This window comes from Pongo abelii, chromosome 1 (genome assembly GCF_028885655.2).
Source record: "Pongo abelii isolate AG06213 chromosome 1, NHGRI_mPonAbe1-v2.0_pri, whole genome shotgun sequence".
Taxonomy (NCBI): Eukaryota; Metazoa; Chordata; class Mammalia; order Primates; family Hominidae; genus Pongo; species Pongo abelii.
Window position 1 is genome coordinate 186,274,811 of NC_071985.2, and position 25,839 is coordinate 186,300,649.

Consider the following 25,839-nt stretch of genomic DNA (forward strand, 5'->3'; position numbering starts at 1 on the left):
AACGCAGTGTTATCAGGGAACCTGCCCCGATATTCACGTAGGTTCTTTTCTATTTTTCCTAAGCATCAGCCAGCTTGAGAAATAAAGGGACAGAGTACAAAAGAGAGAAAATTTAAAGCTAGGCGTCTGGAGGAGACACCACATGTCGGTAGGTTCCATGATGCCCCACAAGCCGAAAAAACCAGCAAGTTTTTATTAGGGAGTTTCAAAGGGGGAGGGAGTGTGCGAATAGGTGTGGGTGACAGACGTCAAGTACTTTACAAGGTAATAGAATATCACAAGGCAAGTGGAGGCAGGGCGAGATCACAGGATCACAGGACCGAGGCGAAATTAAAATTGCTAATGAAGTTTTGGGCACCATTGTCATTGATAACATCTTATAAGGAGACAGGGTTTTGAGATCAACTGATCTGACCAAATTTATTAGGCAGGAATTTCCTCTTCCTAATAAGCCTGGGAGTGCTATGGGAGATTGGAGTCTATTTCATCTCTGCAGCCTTGACCATAAGAGACGGCTACGACCGGGGGGCCAGTTTAGAGACCTACCCGCAGGCACACATTCTCTTTCTCAGGGATGTCCCATGCTGAGAAAAAGAATTCAGCGATATTTCTCCCATTTGCTTCTGAAAGAAGAGAAATACGGCTCACCAGCGGTCAGAGTTTAAGGTTATCTCTATTATTCCCTGAACAATTGCTGTTATCCTGTTCTTTTTTTAAGGTGCTCACATTTCATATTGCTCAAACACACATGCTGTACAATTTGTGCAGTTAATGCAATTATCACATGGTCCTGAAGCGACATGCATCCTCCTCAGCTGACAGGATTAAAAGATTAAAGTAAAGACAGGCATAGGAAATCACAAGGGTATTGATTGGGGAAGTGATAAGTGTCCATGAAATCTTTACAATTTATGTTTAGAGATTGCAGTAAAGACAGGCGTAAGAAATTATAAAAGTATTAATTTGGGGAACTAATGAATGTCCATGAAATCTTCACAATCCATGTTCTTCTGCCATGGCTTCAGCCGATCCCTCCATTTGGGGTCCCTGACTTCCTGCAACACAGTGTGGTACTAGCATAAGGACAGACATATAATTTATTTATTTATAATTTTTAATTTTTGTGGATACATAGTAGGTGTATATATTTATGGAGTAAATGAGATGTTTTTGATACAGGCATGCAATGTGAAATAGGCACATCATGAAGAATGGGGTAACCATCCCCTCAAGCATTTATCCACTGAGTTGCAAACAATCCTATTACACTCTTTATTTAAAAATGTACAGTTATTATTGACTATAGCCACCCTGCTGTGCTACCAAATAGTAGGTGTTATTCATTCTTTCTATTTTTTTTGTACCCATTAACCATCCCTACCTCCTGCCCCAGCTCCCCTCTACCCTTCCCAGCCTTTGGTAACCATCCTTCTACTCTCTATATCCATGAGTTAAAATAGACATATAGATCAATGGATTAGAATTGAAGAGTCGGAAATAGACCTTGACATTTATGGTCAATTGATTTTTGACAAGGATGCCAAAACAATTCAATGGAAACAACAGACGACATAGTATCCATGAGACAGTAGAGATACATAATACAGGATAGCATCAATGGGGAGTCCTAGAACAATATCTGCATACCAAGCTTAAAGAACAACCAGTCCAGACTGGAACAGGAGGAGAGGTCTGTGGCAAAAATATCTCCAGAAAAACGAACAGATTATTTGGCATGTTTGCATATTTGGAAATATTATTTAGATGTGTTTGACAGATCTATTAGAGCATTTGGAAAAAAATAGTGACAAATATTGAACAATGAAGCAGATTAGAAAAGGAAGAAGTTAACAATACTGTGGGGGTGGGGAAAGTTCTATGAGAAAAGAAATAAAATGAAAGAGGACCATTAGATCAGCAGTAAATAACATTTGCATAATAAAAATAATACAAATAGAAGTTTTTCTATTTAACTAAAAAATACAATACAATATAGTTACTGGGACAGTGGAAGATGAAGTGTAAGTGGTTGCTTGTCATAAAGAAGTTCATAGGTGGATGTTGTCTTAGTACATTTGTGTCGCTGTAAAGCAATACCTGAGGCTGGGTAATTCACAAAGAGGATTATTTGGGTTACAATTCTACAGGCTGTACAGGAAGCATGGCATTGGCATCTGCATCTGAGGAGGACCTCAGACTGCTTCCACTCATAGTGGAAGTGAACAGGAGCAGTTGTGTGCAGAGATCACATGGTGAGAGACAGGAAGAGAGAGGGGAGGAGGTGGCAGGCTCTTTTCAACAATCAGTTCTGGGGGTTGAAGAGGGACTAAGAGAGTGAGAACTTGTGAAGGAGACAGCTGCACCAAGACATTCATGAGGGATCCATCCCAATGGCCCAAAGATCTCCCATCAGATCCCACCTCCAACACTGGGAATCAAATTTCAACATGAGGCTTGGTGGGGACGAACAAACCATATCTAAACCACAGCAGATGTCTAAACTTATTAAATTAACAGATGCAATATAGTAATATTATTTTACAAGTAAGGATTTAAATACCAGAAGAAACCGATAAAAGAGTTGAAAGTGGTTGCTTTATATAAGAAAGACTAGAAAGTGGGGAAACCAAAGGATCGAGTAGTAGCTCTGCTGGAATGCCTTCCCCACCCCACCCAACCATCCTTTAAGACCCTGCTCAGCCCTTCACAGACTTTCCTTCCTTCTCTAGGCGGAGATGTATACTTTTCTCCGACAGATATTCCCTTGCCTCTAGGCCTCTAGTAAAGCACCCATTGCCTTAAATTTTCATTTTCTCTCTGTGGCCTAAGTCTGCACCTGACTTGGGAGGTGTAGGGAAGGGACTTAGCTTCTCTTTGTAATCTTAGTACCTATCACACAATTGCCACTCAGAGTCGGTTGAATGAATAAAAACCTTAATTAGGAGTGGGAGTGGATTTAAAAAACGGGAGAGACCAAAAGCTGTCTCCCTTTACAAATTTCCATCAATCAGTATTTCTCGAGTGGCTGGCTGGGGCTGCTCCTTACTTCACAAGAATCTTAGGAAAAGAAAATTTTCTCTTGTTAAAATGCACTAAGGGTGCCAACGATTGGGATAGATTTTGCATATTTTCTGCAATTAATAAGTTATTTAGAATAACATGCTATTTTTAAAGCAACACATGTGGAAGGCTTGGTGAAGCAATGAGAGACAGACTTGAGTTACACCTCGCTTTCTTTTTCCATATTCAGGTTCTTTAAATAGCTCTCTCCCAGCCCCCAAAGCTTCCTCTTTAGTGACCTTTCCCTGTGGGGCTGCGGGAAAGCAAGTCTCCAGAGCAAGGAAAAATGGTGCTGAGAGCCACACGCCGGGCTGGAAAGGCCAGTGCAAGCCGGAGCGTCCCCAGGGATGGAAGAAAGCAGCCGTCTCTCTGCCGACTGGGCTCCTCTGCCGCATCCTCCTCCGCCCCTCCCTCCCCCCTCCTCCCTCCCATCTACCTTCTGGTGCCCAAGGAACCAGTGGGTGGGGGGCGTTGGGAAGGGGCGCAGGTCCCGCAGCAGCCTCTGCCTCCGCAGGTACAGCTTAATGGCCTGCAGCAGCCCCAGGGCCAGGCAGAACACGAACGCCAGGTAAAAGGGCCGCGCCCACCGCGTCTCCAGCCAGGAGAATTCCATGGCTCTGCGAAGCGCCGAACGCCGGCGGTTTCCGGGGGCGCGGGAGAGGGTGGGCTTTCTCCCGCCCGGAGCTGGCGTAGGGTCGCACAGCCCACCGCGTCTCTGGGCCCTCGCGAAGCTTCTGACTCGCGGGAAGAAGGAAAGGCAGTGGGAGGGGCAGCTCAGGCCTGGGGAGAGGCAGGCGCGCGTGCGGGATTTCTAGCCGGTTACCAAAGCGCGCACGCTTGGTTCGGCCCAACTGCTTTTGCGCTCCTGGAGCGTCCTCTTTTAAGTCGAATAGTTTTCAGTCACGGGATCTGAATTTATATTGTAAAATAATGCTAAAGCTGAGGTCATTGTTCTTCTTCCTTATCACAAATTAATAAATGGCTATGCAAGAGATTTTCTTTTCCATTCTGGCATTCTACCAAAATTCCCAGGTGGCAGAGGTAGGGGGAGGTGGACGGCCATTATTCCTTTATCCTGTGGCCTGCCTAGTGGTGTTCTGGTAAATGGTTTACAACTGATTCCCATCCCGATTCCCAGCGTGTACCATGAGCTAGTTCAAGCTGCCGATACGAAGGCACTGAACACTGAACGGGGAAGATATGCACAGTAGCGTACCATCATATAGTAATTCCACTATACAGGTACAGTCAGGGCCTGCTACATAATTTATGAATCTCAGTGCAAAATGAAAATGTGGGATAAAAACTTTATTAACAATTCTAAGATGACAGAGCATTAAACCGAGCATATGCCCTTCTGGGTTCAGAGCCTCGTGTGGCTGCTCGGGTCTCATGCTCATGAAGGGCTGACTCTAGATGCCAGAAACAAATAAACTCGAGTACAGATAACAGAAAAATGTAGTAAAAATAATTTGAAAGTGATGGTTTTAGTATTTGTAACGTATCAGATGGTGAACTAGGATCTAACAGGCCTGACTTCCCAAGCTGCTGTCTCCCCCCACCTCCCTGTCCCAGCAATCTTTATAGGCATTGCCCACGTTTCATTCATTTATTTATTCATTCATTTATTCATTGATTTAGGCTAAGACAGGCATATGTTAAGTGTTGATTGACAGCTCTGAACAATAAACCCAATTCCCTGTTCTCCCTATCACTGTCCCTCCCCTACCTCCCCCCGCCCCCGCCCCCAATTCCTTAAGCCTGTGCTCCACTCTCTGGAGCCAGACTTTATTTGGCGGGTAAGTGATTAAGACAGGCTCCAGGGGGCCGGGCGGGTGGCTCACGCCTGTAATCCCAGCACTTTGGGAGGCCGAGGCGGGCGGATCACGAGGTCAAGGGATCGAGACCATCCTGGCCAAGATGGTGAAACCCCGTCTCTACTAACAATACTAAAATTAACTGGGCGTGGTGGCGCGCGCCTGTAATCCCAGCTACTCAGGAGACTGAGGCAGGAGAATCGCTTGAACCCGAGAGGCAGAGGTTGCAGTGAGCCGAGATTGCGCCACTGCACTCCAGCCTGGTGACAGAGTGAGACTCCGTCTCAAAAAAAAAAAAAAAAGACAGGCCCCAGGGTTGGTGACTTCGTCTGGACCGAGCTCGTCCTGGCCCCTTGCATGTTCCATTAAGCCACACACAGCAAGTGTTTCAGCTCCTTCTTTCCCAGACTTCCCTACCTCCTACCTAACTCCAACCCTCAACTAGATGTTGTTATTTGACAGGGTCTCAGAATCCTCTGGCTTACACAGCTTCTTCTGGGTAACTCATGGCATTTCAGCTTTTCATATTATTCCTCTATTCCCTATTCCTTCCCCAAATTGTGATGGTTGTATGATGGTCCTCATATGATCGCATGGTGGTAGGGCTGAAGACCTCAGATCCATGCTCTGCCCCAGAGCTGGTTTCAGCTTTGTGATATCTTGCCTGGTCTGGAACCTGGGTTCTTCATGCAACTGAGGAATAGTATGTGTGGTTGGTGACCTTCTAATGAGTTCTCTTGGCAGGGTCAGAGCCTGGGAACCCCTTGGCTCACCTGCTCCCACCCAGGTTCTTGCTGGTGGTGTCACTCCCTCTGAGGCTTGGACAGTTCCATGCAGTTACTCCTCTGCTCCAGGGCCAGTTGCCCCTGTCCAGCACTGTTCCATGTGCTTTCGTGGGTGACAAAGGAACTCTGGAACTTTTTGCACTATATCTAGGAGCCTAAGAGAGGCTTGAAGGTGGTGAAGAGGCTTGAAGTTCAGGCCTTCTCTGCTTCACTGCCATTTTCACTCTGGTTTCTCCAAAAAAAGATGCAAGGTAAAATCCCCTGTGCTCTCAACTTTCCCTTCACTCTATCTAAACCCCAATCCCAGGATTTTAGCTTAGAGGGGGATAATTAGATACTCTCTTGACCACCAGACCTCTGCCACTTTTTGCCTCAGTCCGCCAGGCTGCAAGAGGTGGGTTTTCCCCACAGCCTCCATTTCATGTGGTAGAAAATATCCTTATGTTATTGCTTGTGTTTTTGCTATCCCTGGTGGAGAATAAAGTTCTGTAATCTACTCCAACAGGGCAGGCTAATGGGAGAGAAAGGAATTTAGAAAATTATTTATTCTGGCCAAAGACTGGCTTTTGATACTTGCTACAACTCAAAAATATGATTCTGGAGACCAAAGACAGAGCAGTGCCTCCCTCCTTTTTTTTTTTTTTTTGGCATTCCTGCACAAATATCTACTGAATTGAATTTTCTTGGCTACAGTACGGGGAATTGGAGATAACAAAAAAAATCCCATCAACCTGGATAGTGGTGCCTCTAGACGGAAATAAGCCCCATGAGACTCCCAGAAGGAAGCCTGTGCCTCTCCCAATGCTCATCTGATGGCTCCTTCCATCTCAGACACAAGAGACAAGAAATGAAGGCCAATGAGGTGCTGCTTCAATCCTACACACAGCCCAAAGAAAACCATACATTTGTCTGCAAACGGGGCAGTGCAAGGTAACTAAACCTTTGACTGAAATTATAATAATTCAGTATGGCAATCTATATCTTTGATCCATTAAAATGTGGACGTATATTATTACTTAATAATAAATGGATTTTAAGAACATAGAACCATGGGGATAAAAGTCTAGAAGTTTGTGGAGCTGTATCCCAGGATAGCATTGCAGCCCACCAATGTGGGATTCCAGAGATTCACTGCTCTCTGATTTGCTCATGTGCTCAGTTAGTAAACATGGGTTGAACATTTACTGTGTCCCAGGCCCCTGTGCTGGGCACATGCTTGGAGCTCAATGCACTGGGGAGACAAAAGTCACTTAAGTACTTTTAAGGTAGCTATCACAGAAAGTGATGCTGATATCCTTGCCAGACAAAGGAGCCAGTAATGAAATCTGTCCAGGCTGGGGGGATGAAGGTGAGGAGAAAATGTGAAAAAAGTTTTATAGCTGAGGAGATGCTTTTATCCATTCATTCACTTACTGAGTGAATATTTATTGAGAACTGATCATGTGCCACGTATCGCCCTGAGGACTGGAGATGTGGCCTTGAACAAAATCAACATGGCCCTGCCTTCATGTGGCTTAGGGTCTAGTGGAGCTGTGTCTTAAAATGTCAGAAAGTGTCTTCTACGTGGACAAAGTGGGAAAGGGCATTCTACATGGTGGAAAAGTGCATGAACAGAGCATAAAATGGCCTGAGCTAACTGGATTGTGGGAGCTCTTTAGCAGGGCTACAGCTTCAAGTCTCAGAGAGAAGGATGGGTGCTAAGACCACCTATAGGGTGAAAGTCAGACCATGAGAGCTTGGTAGGCCCAGTTAAGAAATTCAGACTTTACTTAAGGCCATGGGAATCCACTGAAAGGATTTAAGGTGGAAAATGACATAGTTAAGTAGTAGATTATTCTGAAAGCTACTTGAAATATAATAAGGACAGCTAAATAGTTCTTTTATCCTCACTAAATGCCAAGTACAATTCTAAAGTGATTTATATGTACTCAGTTATTTCTTCCTCATAATAATCAAGGTAAATGTTACCATTATTCCATACCTGTATGAAAACTGAGACACAGATTATGCAACTTGTCCAAGGACATCAGAGAGTAAAAAATGGTGTCAGACAGTCTAACTCTAGGTCCTGAGACCTTAACATTTATGAGAATAAATTGGGATGGGGAAGGTAGTGGTAAGACTAGAACTAGGGAGATCAGTTCTGATGCTATTGCAATATTCAGATAAGATATGATGGTGGCCCGGACTGGGGTGTTGCAGTGGTGTGGCAGGCCAGGTCTCACTAACCCAGGCCTCCATAACAACTGTTTCAGCACTGGCTGAATGGTTAAGTTAAATATTAGAAACTGATAGAGCCAGTGCCCTTATATAAAGGCTGGAATGTAACAAAAGTCCAGCAAGAGTTTTGCCTAGGCCTTTCCTGGGCTTTGAAGCATGACGAGATAATGAAGCAATTCTTATCAGGACACATTTAGGATTAAACAAGTTTTATTGGGAATCTGAAGAAACTCCCCAGACCTCCACAAACAAGTTTACTGGGGGTCTGAAGGAACTCCACAAACCTCCATGATTTAGCAGGAGACAAGATAAGGGTAATCACCCCAGCACCTGGGCCCATTTAGATTAAGTAAATTTACTGAGGCTCCAGAGGAAGGTCTTCAGGACTCAGTTCTTAGTTATAGATTAAAAGAAGTTAATCACATATGTCTTTAGATGAACGCACACTTACACATAGACATATAGCTTAGAATGTATATAATCTCTGAAAAAACTTTGTAATTTTGAGTTTGGTGATATTCCCCAGGCTTTCTTCTTGTAACCAGTTACAGAAATAAAAACTCTCTTCCTCCCCAGTTCATCTGCATCTCATTATTGGGCTGCCAGAATAAGCAGCCTGACCCTCGGTTTGGTCTGGGAACAAATTTGGTGAGGCAGCCAGGAGCCACTGGGATGGTGCTGTTTTCAATGGTCAGCGGCTTGTATTTTCTACAGTTTGGATTGAACTGGATGGAATTTTTCTGCCTACAAGTCTCCAAAATAATGTTTTCAATTTTTTCCTTTTTCCCCATTTTTCCTAATTGGAACTCACTGAAACCTAAACCATGCTTTATTAAAGCCCTGCAAACTGAAGACTAGACAACTTAAACTTCAGAAGAAAACAGCAGCAACCTATTTATATGTGTTGCTGTTGCATATTGTTATGTTTCAGCAGGTGTTGCCTCTAAGCCTCTGAAACAGAGAGTACTACTGGGAACAGGTCAACCTCTTCCACTCCAGTGCTGCATTTGGTGCCCCATAATGGTGACTGTCTCTCATCAGGATGTAGCCAGAAAGGTTACTACACTCCGTCTCACTAAAATTCTCATGATGACTAAATATACAAGCGTGACAGAAATCATGCAGAAATTGACAGTGGAGATCGTGGCAGGTCAGGTCTCACTAACATAGGCTTCTGTAACAGCTGTTTCAGCAATGACTGGATGGTTACGTTACATATTAAAAACTGATAGAGCCAGTGCTCTTATACAAAGGCTGGAATGTAACAAAAGCCCACCAAGAGTTTTATTGAAGGTACATAAGCTCTGAAAAATCTTTGTAATTTTGAGTTTGTCTGGTGATATTTCCTAGGCCTTCTCCCTGTAACCAGTTACAGAAATAAAAACTCTCTTCCTCCCCAGTTCATCTGCATCTCATTATTGGGCCACAAAAATAAGCAGCCTGACCCTCAATTTGGTCCAGGAACAGTGGTACAGACAAGCAAGAATGAATGGGGGAGATATTGGGGTGTGTTTTTGATGGGAGTTGGTGACTGGATGTAGGCATAGTAGGAAAGTCTAGGACAATCCCTAAGTTATGTGAACCCCCAAAATTTGAGACAGCTCTCAGTTAATTTAGAAAGTTTATTTTGCCGAGGTTGAGGATACACACCCATGACACAGCCTCAGGAGGTACTGATGACATGTGCCCAAGGTCGTCAGAGCACAGCTTGGTTTTTTACATTTTAGTGAGACATGAGACATCAATCAACGTATCTAAAAATGAACATTGGTTCAGTCTGGAAAGGTGGGACAACTTGCCAGAGGGAGGGGGCTTCTAGGTCACAGGTAGGTGAGAAACAAATGGTTGCATTCTTCTGAGTTTCTGATTAGCCTCTCCAAAGGGGGCAATTAGATATGCATTTATCTCACTGAACAGAGGGATGACATTGAATAGAATGGGAGGCAGGTTTGCCCTAAACAGTTCGCAGCTTGAATTTTCCCTTTAGCTTAGTGATTTGGGGGCCCAGGATATTTTCCTTTCATAGTTTCTCTTCACTGAGATAGAAAAGGCAAGAAGAATCTATCTTCCCCAATCCCACCCCCATCTCCACCCCCTGCCCTATGTGTCTTTTGCTCTTGTCAAAGTGTTCCTCAAAAACACTTTGTGTCTGTTTCTCAAATATTTCTTTAACCACTAGCCTACAGGAATCTATTTTATGAACAAATTGAAGCCTTGGTTTTTATGCCTCTCATTTGATACTTCATCCCTGTTTTCATTTGTCATTCATTCCACAATCAGAAATTCTAGGAGAACGGTTTGGAGATTCCTCAAAAAATTAAAATTGAGCTACCATATGATCCAGCAATCCCACTGTAGGATATATACCACAAAGAAAGGAAATAAGTGTATCAAAGAGATATCTGCACTCCCATGTTTGTTGCAGCACTGTTTGCAATAGCCAAAATTTGGAAGCACCCTAAGTGTCCATCAACAGATGAATGGATAAAGAAAATGTGGTGTACGCATGTTCTCACTCATAGATGGGAATTGAACAATGAGAACACATGGACACAGGAAGGGGAACATCACACTCTGGGGACTGTTGTGGGGTGGAGGGAGGGGGGAGGGATAGCATTAGGAGATATACCTAATGCTAAATGACGAGTTAATGGGTGCAGCACACCAGCATGGCACATGTATACATTTGTAACAAACCTGCACATTGTGCACATGTACCCTAAAACTTAAAGTATAATAATAATAAAAAAATGTGGTGTAAATACACAATGGAGTATTATTCAGCCATAAAAAGAATGAGATCCTGTCATTTGCAACAATATGGATAGAACTGGAGGTCATTATGTTAAGTGAAATAAATCAGGCACAGAAAGACAAACATCACATGTTCTCGCTTGTGGGATCTAACAATCATAACAATGGAACTCATGGAGATAGACAATAGAAGGATGATTACCAGTTGGGGGTGTGGGGGAATAAAAAAATAGGAAGAATGAATAAGACCTAGTATTTAATAGTATAACAGGGTGACTGTAGCCAATAACAATTTAATTGTACTTTAAAAAATAACAAAAGGATATAATTGGATTATTTGTAACACAAATAATAAATCCAATTTACTTGATGTGATTATTATGCATTGCCTGCCTGTGTCAAAACATCTCATGTACCCCATAAATATATATATGTACCATGTGGCCGGAGGCTCACGCCTGTAACCCCAGCACTTTGGGAGGCCGAGTCAGGCAGATCACGAGGTCAGGAGACTGAGACAATCTTGGCTAACATGGTGAAACCCTGTCTCTACTAAAAATATAAAAAATCAACCCGACATGGTGGTGGGCCCCTGTAGTCCCAGCTACTTGGGAGGCTGAGGCAGGAGAATGGCGTGAGGTGGAGCTTGTGGGGAGCCAAGACAGCGCCACTGCACTCCAGCCTGGGCAACAGAGCAAGACTCCATCTCAAAAAAAAAAAATTTAAAAAAAAGAATTAAAAAAAATCCTGTACAGCTTCCTTCTGTATCTCTTTGCATATTCAGCTTATCTTCCTAATTAGGCTTTAAAACACCATGATGGTTTAAACTTTTTTTTTTATATTATTTCTTGAATTCTGCCTGGAGCCTGTCTTTGAGCTGGGCACACAATAAATGTTTTATAAACATTTATTTCACTTGAACTAAGGAGACATACCAGGGGTCAGGGAGTTTTAAGAAACAACAGGGTGAGAAATGTAGAGCAATGACCTACAAAGCAAGTGGACAATGAGGAAATGGAGATATCCCAACTCAAGAATTTTGTCTATTAAGAGAATTTTGTCTATTAGAGGGCGGGAAGCTAGATAAATAGACGAGTAAAGTAAAATGATGGTTATTCTCAAGACAGGGAGCTTGTTGGTTGTTCCTCACGGAGGTGGCACTAATAGGAAGGATAGAAGATTCTGAGAGGGGGGCAGTAAGAGAGAAAACACATGGCTGGGGAGGCTGAAGGGGATGAATGGGGCATTGAATAGAATGGATGAGCCAGAAGGGGCAAGGAACAGAAACTTCATAGATAGTCAGTCCTAGCCATATTTTTTAGACAGTCTTGTTCTGTCACCCAGGCTGGAGTACAGTGGTGCTATCACAGTTTATTGAAGCCTTGACCTCTTGGGCTCAAGTGATCCTCCCACCTCGGCCTCCTGAATAGTCCTAGATATTTTTATGGAAGCATCAAGGCTGGGAAGTGATCACTTCATTCTGCCCCTAATTAACACAGTAGTTTTGGTTTTGAAGGGGTTAAACTGGGAAGACAAGCACATAAGCATAAGAGAAAGAATGGGAGGAGGAAACAGGCAGATTATATCTCTGATGCTGGATAACTTGAGTTTTTTTTAGAGAATCCTGAGGCATCTTCTGCCATGGCAGGGGCAGGGATTCAGAACAGCTGCTATGATTATTGCTGGGGGCATTGACAAGCAAGCTGTTAAAAGACTTAGGAACCAGTAGAATTTACATAGTAAGTTCCATGCAAAAGGCCACTAGCACATGGTTCCATCATTTTCTTCAGTCAACATCCTGGAGGTAAGAGAATGGAAAGTTTCAGTAAGGAAGCATAGAACCAGTTCCTGCTCTCACTGTGCTGCACTGTCCCTCTGCCAATGCTGGGAAATACCAGGATACAAAACTGTATCAAAGGTAGGCCAACACACAATCTGGCGGAGAGGACAGATAGATATGGAAAACAGTGTTATGGTAAAAGGGATTCATGCTACAACTGCACAGACCCATATGGGTTATCTGGATCTAGTCCTATCTTACAGATAAGGAAATGAAGTCCAAAAGAAAAGCCAAAAAACAAAAAGGCTACCCCTAACCTCCTTCTCTCCAGACTGAGAACTCCAAGGTCACTTTTCCTTTCTCCATGTGACCTGTGGGCTATACCACCTGCGCTGGTCTTTCCAATTCCTTTCAAGGACAGGGCAGTGAAACCTTAAATGTATCCAACAGTGTTACTCTGTTTCATCTCCTCTGAAGGCTCATATTTCTCCACCCAGTTTTTAAAATGTTTGGTGGAGATGTGAGAACCTCCAGAGGAGATGGAAAAGAGGCAAGCAGAGAGGTGTGAAGGAAACCAGGATCATCCAGTGTGAGATACAAAGAGAGAGGCTGAGACACTTGAAATGAAAGATGAATGATGAGTTACAAAACAAAGATGAAGTTTAAAATGTGTTTATTGGAATTCATATCATGGAAGTCAGTTGTAAACTTGGGAAGAGATGTTGAAATGATAGAAACAGAAATCAAAATAAAGTGGGTTGAGAAGAAATTAGGAGGGCACTAAGGAGCTGTGGAGAAGTGTCAATCACTTTGAAGAGTTTGACTGTGAAAGGAGAGTTGGAATGTTTCTGGGTGGGGATCTCAGGGATTTGAGAGTGAAAGAAGGTTACGGTTTCTCCTCCTCTCTCTATTTCCTACCCCAACCTCACCCCCAATTCCTAGTAAGTGAGGTTGGGATTCCTAGTGCAGTCACTGGCCTTGAAGGTAGGAGGAAGAAAAGGTTGGGGCAGATGTAGAGTTTCACATTTCATAGTACTTTAAACCACAACACAGTATAACACAAAATGCAAATTGTATAAAATCCCATTAAAAATCTCCAGTCATAGACAGTTTCGAATACTACTAATATTATTTAATTTTACAATGTCATTATCCAGTATCTGTTTTCCTTATTAAATATAAATAGGCCAACTCAAAATTATTAAATTTAAGAGTACATTGAGGGCCAGGTGGGGTGGCTCACACCTGTAATCCCAGCACTTTGGGAGGCCGAGGTGGGCAGATCACCTGAGGTCAGGAGTTTGAGACCAGCCTGGCCAACTTGGCGAAACAGTATCTCTACCAAAAATACAAAAATTAGCCAGATGTGGTGGTGGGTACCTGTAACCCCAGCTACTTGGGAGGCTGAGGCAGGAGAATTGCTTGAACCCAGGAGGCATAGATTGCAGTGAGCTGAGATCTTGCCACTGCATTCCAGCCTGGGTGACAGAGCAAGACTCCATCTCAAAAAAAAAAAAAAAAAAAAAAAGAGTATATTGAGGTCAACTAAAGTCATTTAAACTTCACCTTCCCCATCTGATGAAAGAGTTTATTTGCTTAACATCAAATTAAATAAATTGCTATTTTGGATAATAAGTTAAACAATTAACTTACTCAATAGTAAGTCAAATAGTAAGTCAAATAGTAAGTCAAATTAACTTACTCAATAGTAAGTCAAATGCCTTAAGCAATTCTCATATTTGTCTAACTTGGGTGTATTTCAAAAATGATAATATTATTTGAACATCACATAAGTAATGTAACTTATGGTGTAACTGACACAACAGCTTCTTCCAAGTTAGACTCTTATCTGGAATAATAATAATATCAAATAACACTGAACTCTTACTATGTGCCAGGAATCTTACATGTGCTATCTCTGTTGTCCCAAGTAGGCCTCACTACTTCCACTTTACAAATGAGCAAGTTGAAGCCTGAGAAATGAAATAACTTGACCTTGGTCATATGTGGCTCCCAAAGTCTGTCTTCTGTATCACATCGTGCCTCCAATCCATCCTAAGACCTCTCCCCTACCACTTTTTGACATTATGCAGACATATATAGTGAGTCATAAATTTGCCAAAATTTATGGCAACCAGCAGCTCTTGGGGCTGCTTTGCCTATTTAGTAGCCATTCTTTATTCCTTTACCTTCCTAATAAACTTGCTTTCACTTTAAAAGCAAACAAACACCACCACCAACAAACTCTGAATGAACCAGCCACAACAGCCTACCATTGAGAAGATGGTATGGTGACCTTTCCCCTAGAGTGAAGCTGAAAGCTGGTAACTACTTATTTATGTGCTGGTACAGAAAAACAACAACAACAAAATGTAGGAAAAAAATGTTTAAATGTATAGAAATAAGTAGGAAGACTAAGCAAAGGACTTTATTTTTTGTTAGAGACAATGGGACTTTGGGCAAACTGACTCTTAGACTTGTAATTTTTTAAAAACTCACTCCCAAGTACCAGGACATGGAAACTATAAGAGCTTACCTGATATGTCACTTTTACATATATTTTATCTTTCAGTCCTCCAGACCACTCTGTGAAATACAGGGCAGTATAAGCCTCATTTCACAAATAAAGACAAATAAGCTAAAAAACCCTGGTCCCTGGATCAGTGGGCTCTTGGGAGCTGTTGCAAAGGGACTGGCATGTGTATTACTTCACATCTATGCCAGACCTTTTTTTTTTTCAGTCTGGTTTTTTTTTTTGAATATCGATAGATTTTTTTTTATTATTATACTTTAAGTTCTAGTGTACACGTGCACAACGTGCAGGTTTGTTACATATGTATACATGTGCCATGTTGGTTTGCTGCACCCATTAACTCATCATTTACCTTAGGTATTTCTCCTAATACTATCCCTCCCTGCTCCCACCACCCCACGACAGGCCCCGGTGTGCGATGTTCCCCACCCTGTGTCCAAGTGTTCTCATTGTTCAATTCCCACTTATAAGCGAGAACATGCAGTGTTTGGTTTTCTGTCCTTGTGATAGTTTGCTGAGAATACTGGTTTCCAGCTTCATCCATGTCCCTACAAAGGACATGAACTCATCCTTTTTTATGGCTGCTTAGTATTCAATGGTGTATATGTGCCACATTTTCTTAATCCAGTCTATCGTTGATGGACATTTGTGTTGGTTCCAAGTCTTTGCTATTGTGAATAGTGCCACAATAAGCATACGTGTGCATGTGTCTTTACAGCAGCATGATTTATAATCCTTTGGGTATATACCCAGTAATGGGATAGCTGGGTCAAATGGTATTTCTAGTTCTAGATCCTTGAGGAATTGCCACACTGTCTTCCACAATGGTTGAACTAGTTTACAGTCCCACCAACAGTGTAAAAGTGTTCCTATTTCTCCACATCCTCTCCAGCACCTGTTGTTTCCTCACTTTTTAATAATGGCCATTCTAACTGGTGTGAGATGGTATCTCATTGTGGTTTTGATTTGCATTTCTCTGATGGCCAGTGATGATGAGCATTTTTTCATGTGTCTTTTGGCTGCATATGATGTTGGCTGTGGGTTTGTCATAGATAGCTCTTATTATTTTGAGATACGTCCCATCAATACCTAATTTATTGAGAGTTTATAGCATGAAGGGCTGTTGAATTTTGTCAAAGGACTTTTCTGCATCTATTGAGATAATCATGTGGTTTTTGTCATTGGTTCTGTTTATATGCTGGATTACGTTTATTGATTTGCATATGTTGAACCAGCCTTGCATACTAGGGTTGAAGCCCACTTGATCATGGTGGATAAGCTTTTTGATGTGCTGCTGGATTCGGTTTGCTAGGATTTTATTGAGGATTTTTGCATCAGTGTTCATCAGGGATATTGGTCTAAAATTCTCTTTTTTTGTTGTGTCTCTGCCAGGCTTTGGTATGAGGATGATGCTGGTTTCATGAAATGAGTTAGGGAGGATTCCCTCTTTTTCTATTGATTGGAAGAGTTTCAGAAGGAATGGTACCAGCTCCTCCTTGTACCTCTGGTAGAATTCGGCTGTGAATCCATCTGGTCCTGGACTTTTTTTGGTTGGTAAGCTATTAATTATTGCCTCAATTTCAGAGCCTGTTATTGGTCTATTCAGAGATTCAACTTCTTCCTGGTTTAGTCTTGGGAAAGTGTATGTGTGGAGGAATTTATCCATTTCTTCTAGATTTTCTAGTTTATTTGCATAGAAGTGTTTATAGTATTCCCTGATGGTAGTTTGTATTTCTGTGGGGTCAGTGGTGATATCCCCTTTATCATTTTTTATTGCGTCTATTTGATTCTTCTCTCTTTTCTTCTTTATTAGTCTTGCTAGTGGTCTATCAATTTTGTTGATCTTTTCAAAAAACCAGCTCCTGGATTCATTGATTTTTTGAAGGGTTTTTTGTGTCTTTATTTCCCTCAGTTCTGCTCTGACCTTAGTTATTTCTTGCCTTCTGCTAGCTTTTGAATGTGTTTGCTCTTGCTTCTCTAGTTCTTTTAATTGTGATGTTAGGGTGTCAATTTTAGAGCTTTCCTGCTTTCTCTTGTGGGCATTTAGTGCTATAAATTTCCCTTTACACACTGCTTTGAATGTGTCCCATAGATTCTTGTATGTTGTGTCTTTGTTCTCGTTGGTTTCAAAGAACATCTTTATTTCTGCCTTCATTTTGTTATGTGCCAGGTAGTCATTCAGGAGCAGGTTATTCAGTTTCCATGTAGTTGAGTGGTTTTGAGTGAGTTTCTTGATCCTGAGTTCTAGTTTGATTGCACTGTGGTCTGAGCGACAGTTTGTTATAATTTCTGTTGTTTTGGAGGAGTGCTTTACTTCCAACTATGTGGTCAATTTTGGAATAGGTGTGGTGTGGTGCTGAAAAGAATGTATATTCTATTGATTTGGGGTGGAGAGTTCTGTAGATGTCTATTAGGTCCACTTGGTGCAGAGCTGAGTTCACTTCCTGGATATCCTTGTTAACTTTCTGTCTCGTTGATCTCTCTAATGTTGACAGTGGGGTGTTAAAGTCTCCCATTATTATTGTTTGGGAGTCTTAAGTCTCTTTCTAGGTCTCTAAGGACTTGCTTTATGAATCTGGGTGCTCCTTTATTGGGTGCATTTATATTTAGGATAGTTAGTTCTTCTTGTTGAGTTGATCCCTTTACCACTATGTAATGGCCTTCTTTGTCTCTTTTGATCTTTGTTGGTTTAAAGTCTGTTTTATCAGAGACTAGAATTTCAACCCCCGCCTTTTTTTGTTTTCCATTTGTTTGGTAGATCTTCCTCCATCCCTTTATTTTGAGGCTATGTGTGTCTCTGCACATGAGATGGGTTTCCTGAATATAGCACACTGATGGGTCTTGACTCTTTATCCAGTTTGCCAGTCTGTGTCTTTTAATTGGGGCATTTAGCACATTTATATTTAAGGTTAATATTGTTATGTGTGAATTTGCTCCTGTCATTATGATGTTAGCGGGTTATTTTGCTCGTTAGTTGATGCAGTTTCTTCCTAGCCTCGATGGTCTTTACAATTTGGCATGTTTTTGCAGTGGCTGGTACTGGTTGTGCCTTTCCATGTTTAGTGCTTCCTTCAGGAGCTCTTTTAGGGCAGGTGTGGTGGTGACAAAATCTCTCAGCATTTGCTTGTCTGTAAATAATTTTATTCTCCTTCACTTATGAAGCTTAGCTTGGCTGGAGATGAAAGGAAAGAAATTCTTTTCTTTAAGAATGTTGAATATTGGCCCCCACTTTCTTCTAGCTTGTAGGATTTCTGCAGAGAGATCCGCTGTTAGTCTGTTGGGTTTCCCTTTGTGGGTAACCCGACCTTTCTCTCTAGCTGCCCTTAACATTTTTTCCTTCATTTCAACCTTGGTGAATCTGATGATTATGTGTATTGGGGTTTCTCTTCTCGAGGAGTATCTTTGTGGTGTTCTCTGTTTTTCCTGAATTTGAATGTTAGCCTGTCTTGCTAGGTTGGGGAAGTTCTCCTGGATAATATCCTGAAGAGTGTTTTCCAGCTTGGTTCCATTCTCTCTGTCACTTTCAGGTATGGTCTTCTCACATAGTCTGATATTTCTTGGACACTTTGTTTATTTCTTTTCATTCTTTTTTCTCTAATCTTGTCTTCACGCTTTATTTCATTAAGAGATTTTTAAGAGATTGATCTTCAATCTCTGATATCCTTTCTTTCATTTGTTGATTCAACTATTGATACTTGTGTATGCTTCATGAAGTTCTTGTGCTGTTTTTCAGCTCCATCAGGTCATTTACATTCTTCTCTAAACTGGTTATTCTAGTTAGCAATTCATCTAACCTTTTTTCAAGGTTCTTGACTTTCTTGCATTGGGTTAGAACAAGCTCCTTTAGCTTGGAGGAGTTTGTTATTACCCACCTCCTGAAGCCTACTTCTCTCAATTCATCAAACTCATTCTCCATCCAGGTTTGTTCCCTTGCTGGTGAGGAGTTGTGATCATTTGGAGGGGAAGAGGCATTCTGATTTTTGGAATTTCCAGCCTTTTTGTGCTGGTTTCTCCCTATCTTCATGGACTTATCTACCTTTAGTCTTTGATGTTGGTGATCTTCGGATGGAGTTTCTGTGTGGACGACGTCCTTTTTGATGTTGATGCTCTTCCTTTCTGTTTATTTGTTTTCCTTCTAACAGTAAAGTCTCTCTGCTGCAGGTCTGCTGGAGTTTGCTGGGGGTCCCCTCCAGACCCTTTTCACCTGGGTATCACCAGTGGGGGCTGCAGAACAGCAAAGATTGATGCCCCTGTTTCTTCCTCTGGAAGCTTCATCCCATAGGGGCACCCACCAGATGCCAGCCAGAGCTGTCCTGTATGAAGTGTCTGTTGGCCCCTGCTGGGAGATGTCTCCCAGTCAGGAGACATGGGGATCAGGGACCCAGTTGAGGAGGCAGTCTAACCCTTAGCAGAGCTTGAATGCTGTGCTGGGAGATCCACTGCTCTCTTCAGAGCCAGCAGGCAGGGATGTTTATGTGTGCTGAAGCTGTGCCCACAGCCACCCCTTCTCCCAGGTGCTTTCTCCCAGGGAGATGGGGGTTTTACCTATAAGCCCCTTACTGGGGCTGCTGCCTTTTTTATTTATTTATTTATTTTTTTTTTGATATAGAGTCTCGCTCTGTCACCCAGGCTGGAGTGCAGTGGCATGATCTAGGCTCACTGCAAGCTCCGCCTCCGAGGTTTATGCCATTCTCCTGCCTCAGCTTCCCGAGTAGCTGGGACTGCAGGCTGCTGCCTTTTTTTCAGAGATGCCCTGACCAGAGAGGAGGAATTTAGAGGCAGTCTGGCTACAGTGGCTTTGCTGAGCTGTGGAGGGCTCTGCCCAGTTGGAACTTCCCTGCTGCTTTGTTTACACTGTGAGGGGAAAACCACCTACTCAAGCCTCAGTAATGGCAGATACCCCTCTCCCCACCAAGCTTGAGCATCCCGGGTTGACCTCAGACTCCTGTGCTGGCAGTGAGAATTTCAAGCCAGTGGATCTTAGCTTGTTGGGCTCCATGGGGGTGGGATCCACTGAGCTAGACCACTTGGCTCTCTGGCTTCAGCCTCCTTTCCAGGGGAGTGAACAGTTCTTTCTCACTGGCATTTCAGGCATCACTGGGGTATGAAAAAAACTCCTGCAGCTATCTTCATGTCTGTCCAAATGGCCACCCACTTTTGTGCTTGAAACCCAGGGTCCTGGTGGCATAGACACCCAAGGTAATCTCCTGATCTGTAGGTTGCCAAGACCATGGGAAAAGCATAGTATCTGGGCTGGAATGCACTGTTCCTCAAGGCACAGCCCCCCATGGCTTTCCTTGGCTAGGGGAGGGAGTTCCCTAACCCCTTGCACTTCTCAGGTGACATAACACCCCATCCTGCTTCAGCTTGCCTTCTGTGGGCTGCACCCACTGTCTAACTAGTCCCAGTGAGATGAGCCAGGTATCTCAGTTGGAAATGCAGAAACCACCCACATTCTGCATTGATCTCCCAGGGAGCTGCAGGACAGAGCTGTTCCTATTCAGTCATCTTGCCAGCCTCCCCTGGTTTATTTTTTTTTTTTAAGGCATAGCAGGGAGGAGTTAAGCACTAGCTCTTCAGTGGGATCATCCCAGAGGACACACTGGGATTCATCAAGAAGAAATGCAACCCACAGAGAGAAGAGTGAGACAAGACAAATGCTCACTGGGGATTGGTGCAAGGGAGACTCCCCACTGGGGAAACAGTGAGTGAGCAAGAGCCCCCAGGACTCACACTTCTGCCATAGACATTTGCAAACCTGGGCCCAGGAAATTCCACACACCCTCCCTGCCCTCCCCCACCAACTTTCCCTCCCCTGGGCCTCCAGACTGACACCAAGAGCTGCTCGGCAGAGCTGCTGCTCAGGCCCATGTGGAGCCCCAAGGGCCTTGGACTCCTGAACACTCCTGTACCAGCTGCTGTAGCTCTGCCAACAAGGACGAAGTTCAAACCCATGGCAAAGAAGTAAAAAACCTTGAAAAAAGATTAGACAAGGGAGGCCTGGCTCTCTTGCATGCCCTCAGGATAGGGGCCATACCCATGGTGCTGAGGGGTGGACAGACTGCAGGCATAGCATCCACTATACCTCGCCAAATAAAGCCCACTGACCTGGGACCCCAGTGAAGCCACCCCACTCCCCACGACAGCACTCGGACCAATGGCAGCTCTGTATTATCTGGGCTGGAGCTCCCAGAGGTAATGGACATGCCCACCATTTTTGCCACTGCTGCAGCCCCCACCTCTACTGCCCTCAGGCTGGGAGGAAGCAAGAAGCCTAAGGACTATCACGGGCCTTGAGAACACTGCAACTGCCTTAGAGAAATGTGCCCAGACTGTTTTCCATGCACGTCCCTGCCCCTGCTACTCATCACTGGGCAGGGTTTCCCGACCTGGGTCTCCAGCACAGCTGCCCTGCCCCCAACTGAGCTCTTCAGTCAGTGGCGGCTCTGCATTTTTGTAGGCAGGAAAAGTGCAGTATTACGGTGGGAGTGACCCAATTTTCCAGGTGCCATCTGTCACCCCTTTCCTTGGCTAGGAAAGGGAATTCCCTGACCCCTTGCACTTCCTGGGTGAGGCGATGCGTCGCCCTGCATTGGCTCATGCTCAGTGTGCTGCACCCACTGTGCGCACCTACTTTCCTGCACCCACTGTCTGACAATCCCCAGTGAGATAAACCCGGTACCTCAGTTGGAAATGCAGAAATTATCCATCTTCTGCATCACTCATGCTGGGAGCTGGGGACTGGAGCTGTTCCTATTCAGCCATCTTGCAATCAGGCAGGAGAAGGAAATAGAGGGTATTCAGTTAGGAAAAGAGTAAGTCAAATTGTCCCTGTTTGCAGATGGCATGACTGTATATCTAGAAAACCCCATCATCTCAGCCCAAAATCTCCTTAACTGATAAGCAATTTCAGCAAAGTCTCAGGATACAAAATCAGTGTGCAAAAATTACAAGCATTCTTATAAACCAGTAACAAACAGAGAGCCAAATCATGAGTGAACTCCCATTCAAAATTTCTTCAAAGAGAATAAAATACCCAGGAATCCAACTTACAAGGGACATGAAGGACCTCTTCAAGGAGAACTACAAACCACTGCTCAATGAAATAAAAGAGGATACAAACAAATGGAAGAACATTCCATACTCATGGATAGGAAGAATCAATATTGTGAAAATGGCCATACTGCCCAAGGTAATTTATAGATTCAATGCCATCCCCATCAAGCTACCAATGACTTTCTTCACAGAATTTGAAAAAACTACTTTAAAGTTCACATGGAACCAAAAAAGAGCCCACATTGCCAAGTCAATAGTAAGCCAAAAGAACAAAGCTGGAGGCATCACGCTACCTGACTTCAAACTATACTACAAGGCTACAGTAACCAAAACAGCATAGTACTGGTACCAAAACAGAGATATAGACCAATGGAACAGAACAGAGCCCTCAGAAATAATGCCACATATCCACAACTATCTGATCTTTGACAAACCTGACAAAAACAAGAAATGGGGAAAGGATTCCCTATTTAACAAGTGGTGCTGGGAAAACTGGCTACCCATATGTAGAAAGCTGAAACTGGATCCCTTCCTTATACCTTATACAAAAATTAATTCAAGATGGATTAAAGACTTACATGTTAGACCTAAAACCATAAAAACCCTAGAAGAAAACCCAGGCAATACCATTCAGGACATAGGCATGGGCAAGGACTTCATGTCTAAAACACCAAAAGCAATGGCAACAGAAGCCAAAATTGACAAATGGGATCTAATTAAACTAAAGAGCTTCTGCACAGCAAAAGAAACTACCATCAGAGTGAACAGGCAACCTACAGAATGGGAGAAAATTTTTGCAATCTACTCATCTGACAAAGGGTTAATATCCAGAATCTACAAAGAACTCAAACAAATTTATAAGAAAAAAACAACCCCATCAAAAAGTGGGCAAAGGATATGAACAGACACTTCTCAAAAGAAGACATTTATGCAGCCAAAAGACACATGAAAAAATGCTCATCATCACTGGTCATCAGAGAAACACAAATCAAAACCACAATGAGATACCATCTCACACCAGTTAGAATGGCGATCATTAAAAAGTGAGGAAACAACAGGTGCTGGAGAGGATGTGGAGAAATAGGAACACTTTTACACTGTTGGTGGGACTGTAAACTAGTTCAACCATTGTGGAAGTCAGTGTGGCAATTCCTCAGGGATCTAGAACTAGAAATACCATTTGACCCAGCCATCCCATTACTGGGTATATACCCAAAGGATTATAAATCATGCTGCTATAAAGACACAAGGACACATATGCTTATTGTGGCACTATTCACAATAGCAAAGACTTGGAACCAACCCAAATGTCCAACAATGATAGACTGGATTAAGAAAATGTGGCACATATACAGCATTGAATACTAAGCAGCCATAAAAAAGGATGAGTTCATGTCCTTTGTAGGGACATGGATGAAGCTGGAAATCATCATTCTCAGCAAACTATCACAAGGACAAAAAACCAAACACCGCATGTCTTCACTCATAGGTGGGAATTGAACAATTAGAACACTTAGACACAGGAAGGGGAACATCACACACTGGGGCCTGTTGTGGGGTGGGGGGAGGGGGGAGGGACAGCATTAAGAGATATATGTAATGTAAATGATGAGTTAATGGGTGCAGCACACCAGCATGGCACATGTATACATATGTAACAAACCTGCATGTTGTGCACATGTACCCTAGAACTTAAAGTATAATTAAAAAGAAAAAAGAAAAAAATATAAAAAAACAAAAAAGACCCCATAGAAACCCCATTCAAAGGTCAGCAACCTTAAAGATTGAAGATAGATAAGCCCACAAAGATGAGAAAGAATCCATGCAAAAATGCTGAAAACTAAAAAAGCCAGAGTGCTTACTCTCCCACAAATGACCACAACACCTCTCCAGCAAGGGCACAGAACTGGGCTGAGGCTGAGATGGATGAATTGACAGAAGTAGGCTTCAGAAGGTAAGTGATAACAAACTTCACTGAGCTAAAGGAGCATGTTGTAACCCAATGAAAAGAAGCTAAGAATCATGATAAAACAATACATGAGCTGATAGCTATAATAGCCGGTTTAGAGACGTATATAACCAATCTGATGGAGCTGAAAAACACACACAAGAACTTCACAATGCAACCAGAAGTATCAATAGCAGAATAGACCAAGTGGAGAAAAGAATCTCAGAGCTTGAAAACTATCTTTCTGACATAAGACAGGCAGACAAGAATACAGAAAAAAGAATGAAAAGGAGTAAAAAAACCTCCAAGAAATATGGAATTATATAAAGCGACCAAACCTGTGACTGATTGGGGTACCTGAAAGAGATGGGGAGAATGGAACCAAGTTGAAAAACATACTTCAGGAGAACTTCCCCAACCTAGCAAGACAGGCCAACATTCGAATTCAGGAAATGCACAGAACCCCAGTAAGATACTCCATGAGAAGATCAACCCCAAGACACATAGTCATCAGATTGTCCATGGTCGAAATAAAAAATAAAATATATATTTTATATATATATTTTATATATATAAAAAAAAATATTTATATATATTTATAAAAAATAAAATATATAAATAAAAAAATATATTTTATATCATTATATAATATATAATGATATATAATAAATTATATATATAAATTATATATAATAAATGTATATAAGTTGTATATATTTTATATATATTTATAAAAAATAAAATATATAAATAAAAATATATATTATATATAATATAATATATAATCTATATAATTATATGTTTAATTATAAATATAATTAATTATACATTATTATAGATATACAAATAATTATATATAATTATATATTTATTATATAATAAATATATATAATAAATTTTATATATAATTATAGATATAATATAATATAATTATAGATATAATAAATATATAAAAATATATATTTTATATATAATAAAATATATAATAAAATATATATATAATAAAATATATAAAATATAATAAAAATATATAATATATTATATTATTAATATATATATTAAGAGAAGTCAGAGAAAGGCCAGATCACCTACAAAGGGAGCTCGTCATACTAACAGCAGACCTCTCAGCAGAAACTCTACAAGCTAGAAGAGATGGGGGGCTAATATTCAATATTCTTAAAGAAAAGAATTTCCAACCCAGAATTTCATATCCAGCCAAACTGAGCTTCATAAATGAAGGAGAAATAAGATTATTTTTAGACAAGCAAAGGCTGAGGTACTGCATCACCACCAGGCCAGCCTGGCAAGAGCTTCTGAAGGAAGCACTAAATATGGAAAGGAAAAACCATTACTGGCCACTACAAAAACACACTGATGTATGCAGACCAGCGACACTGAAGCAACTACATAAACAAGTCTGCAAAATAATCAGCTAGCATCATGATAACTGAATCAAATTCACACATAACAATACTAACCTTAAATGTAAATGAGCTAAATGCCCCAAATAAAAGACACAGAATGGAAAGCTGGATACCATCTCACACATATGCTCAAAATAAAGGTATGGGGAAAAATTTACCAAGCAAATGGAAAACAGGAAAAAGCAGAGTCCTAGTTTGCAATCCTAGTTTCTGACAAAACAGACTTCAAACCAACAAAGATCAAATAGACAAAAAAGGGCATTACATAAAGGTAAATGATTCAATTCAACAAGAGGAGCTAATTATCTTAAATATATATGCACCTAATACAGGAGCATCCATATTCAAAAAGCAAGTTCTTAGAGACCTATAAAGAGACTTAGACTCTCACACAGTAATAGTGGGAGACTTTACCACCCCACTGACAATATTAGACAGATCATCAAGACAGAAAATTAACAA

General features: G+C 41.9%; 1 protein-coding gene across 2 annotated transcripts in view; it reads right to left on the reverse strand.

Annotated features, from left to right (window-relative positions):
* The window catches only part of LOC100441499 (cytochrome P450 4X1), a 58,947-nt gene that overhangs the window by 24,306 nt on the left and 8,802 nt on the right, over positions 1 to 25,839 (reverse strand). Inside the window, exon 1 of one of the 2 annotated variants that reach the window (XM_002810867.4) lies at positions 3,497 to 3,823. The exons of the other annotated variant lie outside the window; for it this stretch is intronic. Within the exon in view, the coding sequence (XP_002810913.3) occupies positions 3,497 to 3,673 (177 nt within the window). The 5' untranslated portion in view covers positions 3,674 to 3,823. Of the gene's footprint in view, positions 1 to 3,496; positions 3,824 to 25,839 lie in introns of those variants that run through there. 2 annotated transcript variants of the gene reach the window in all.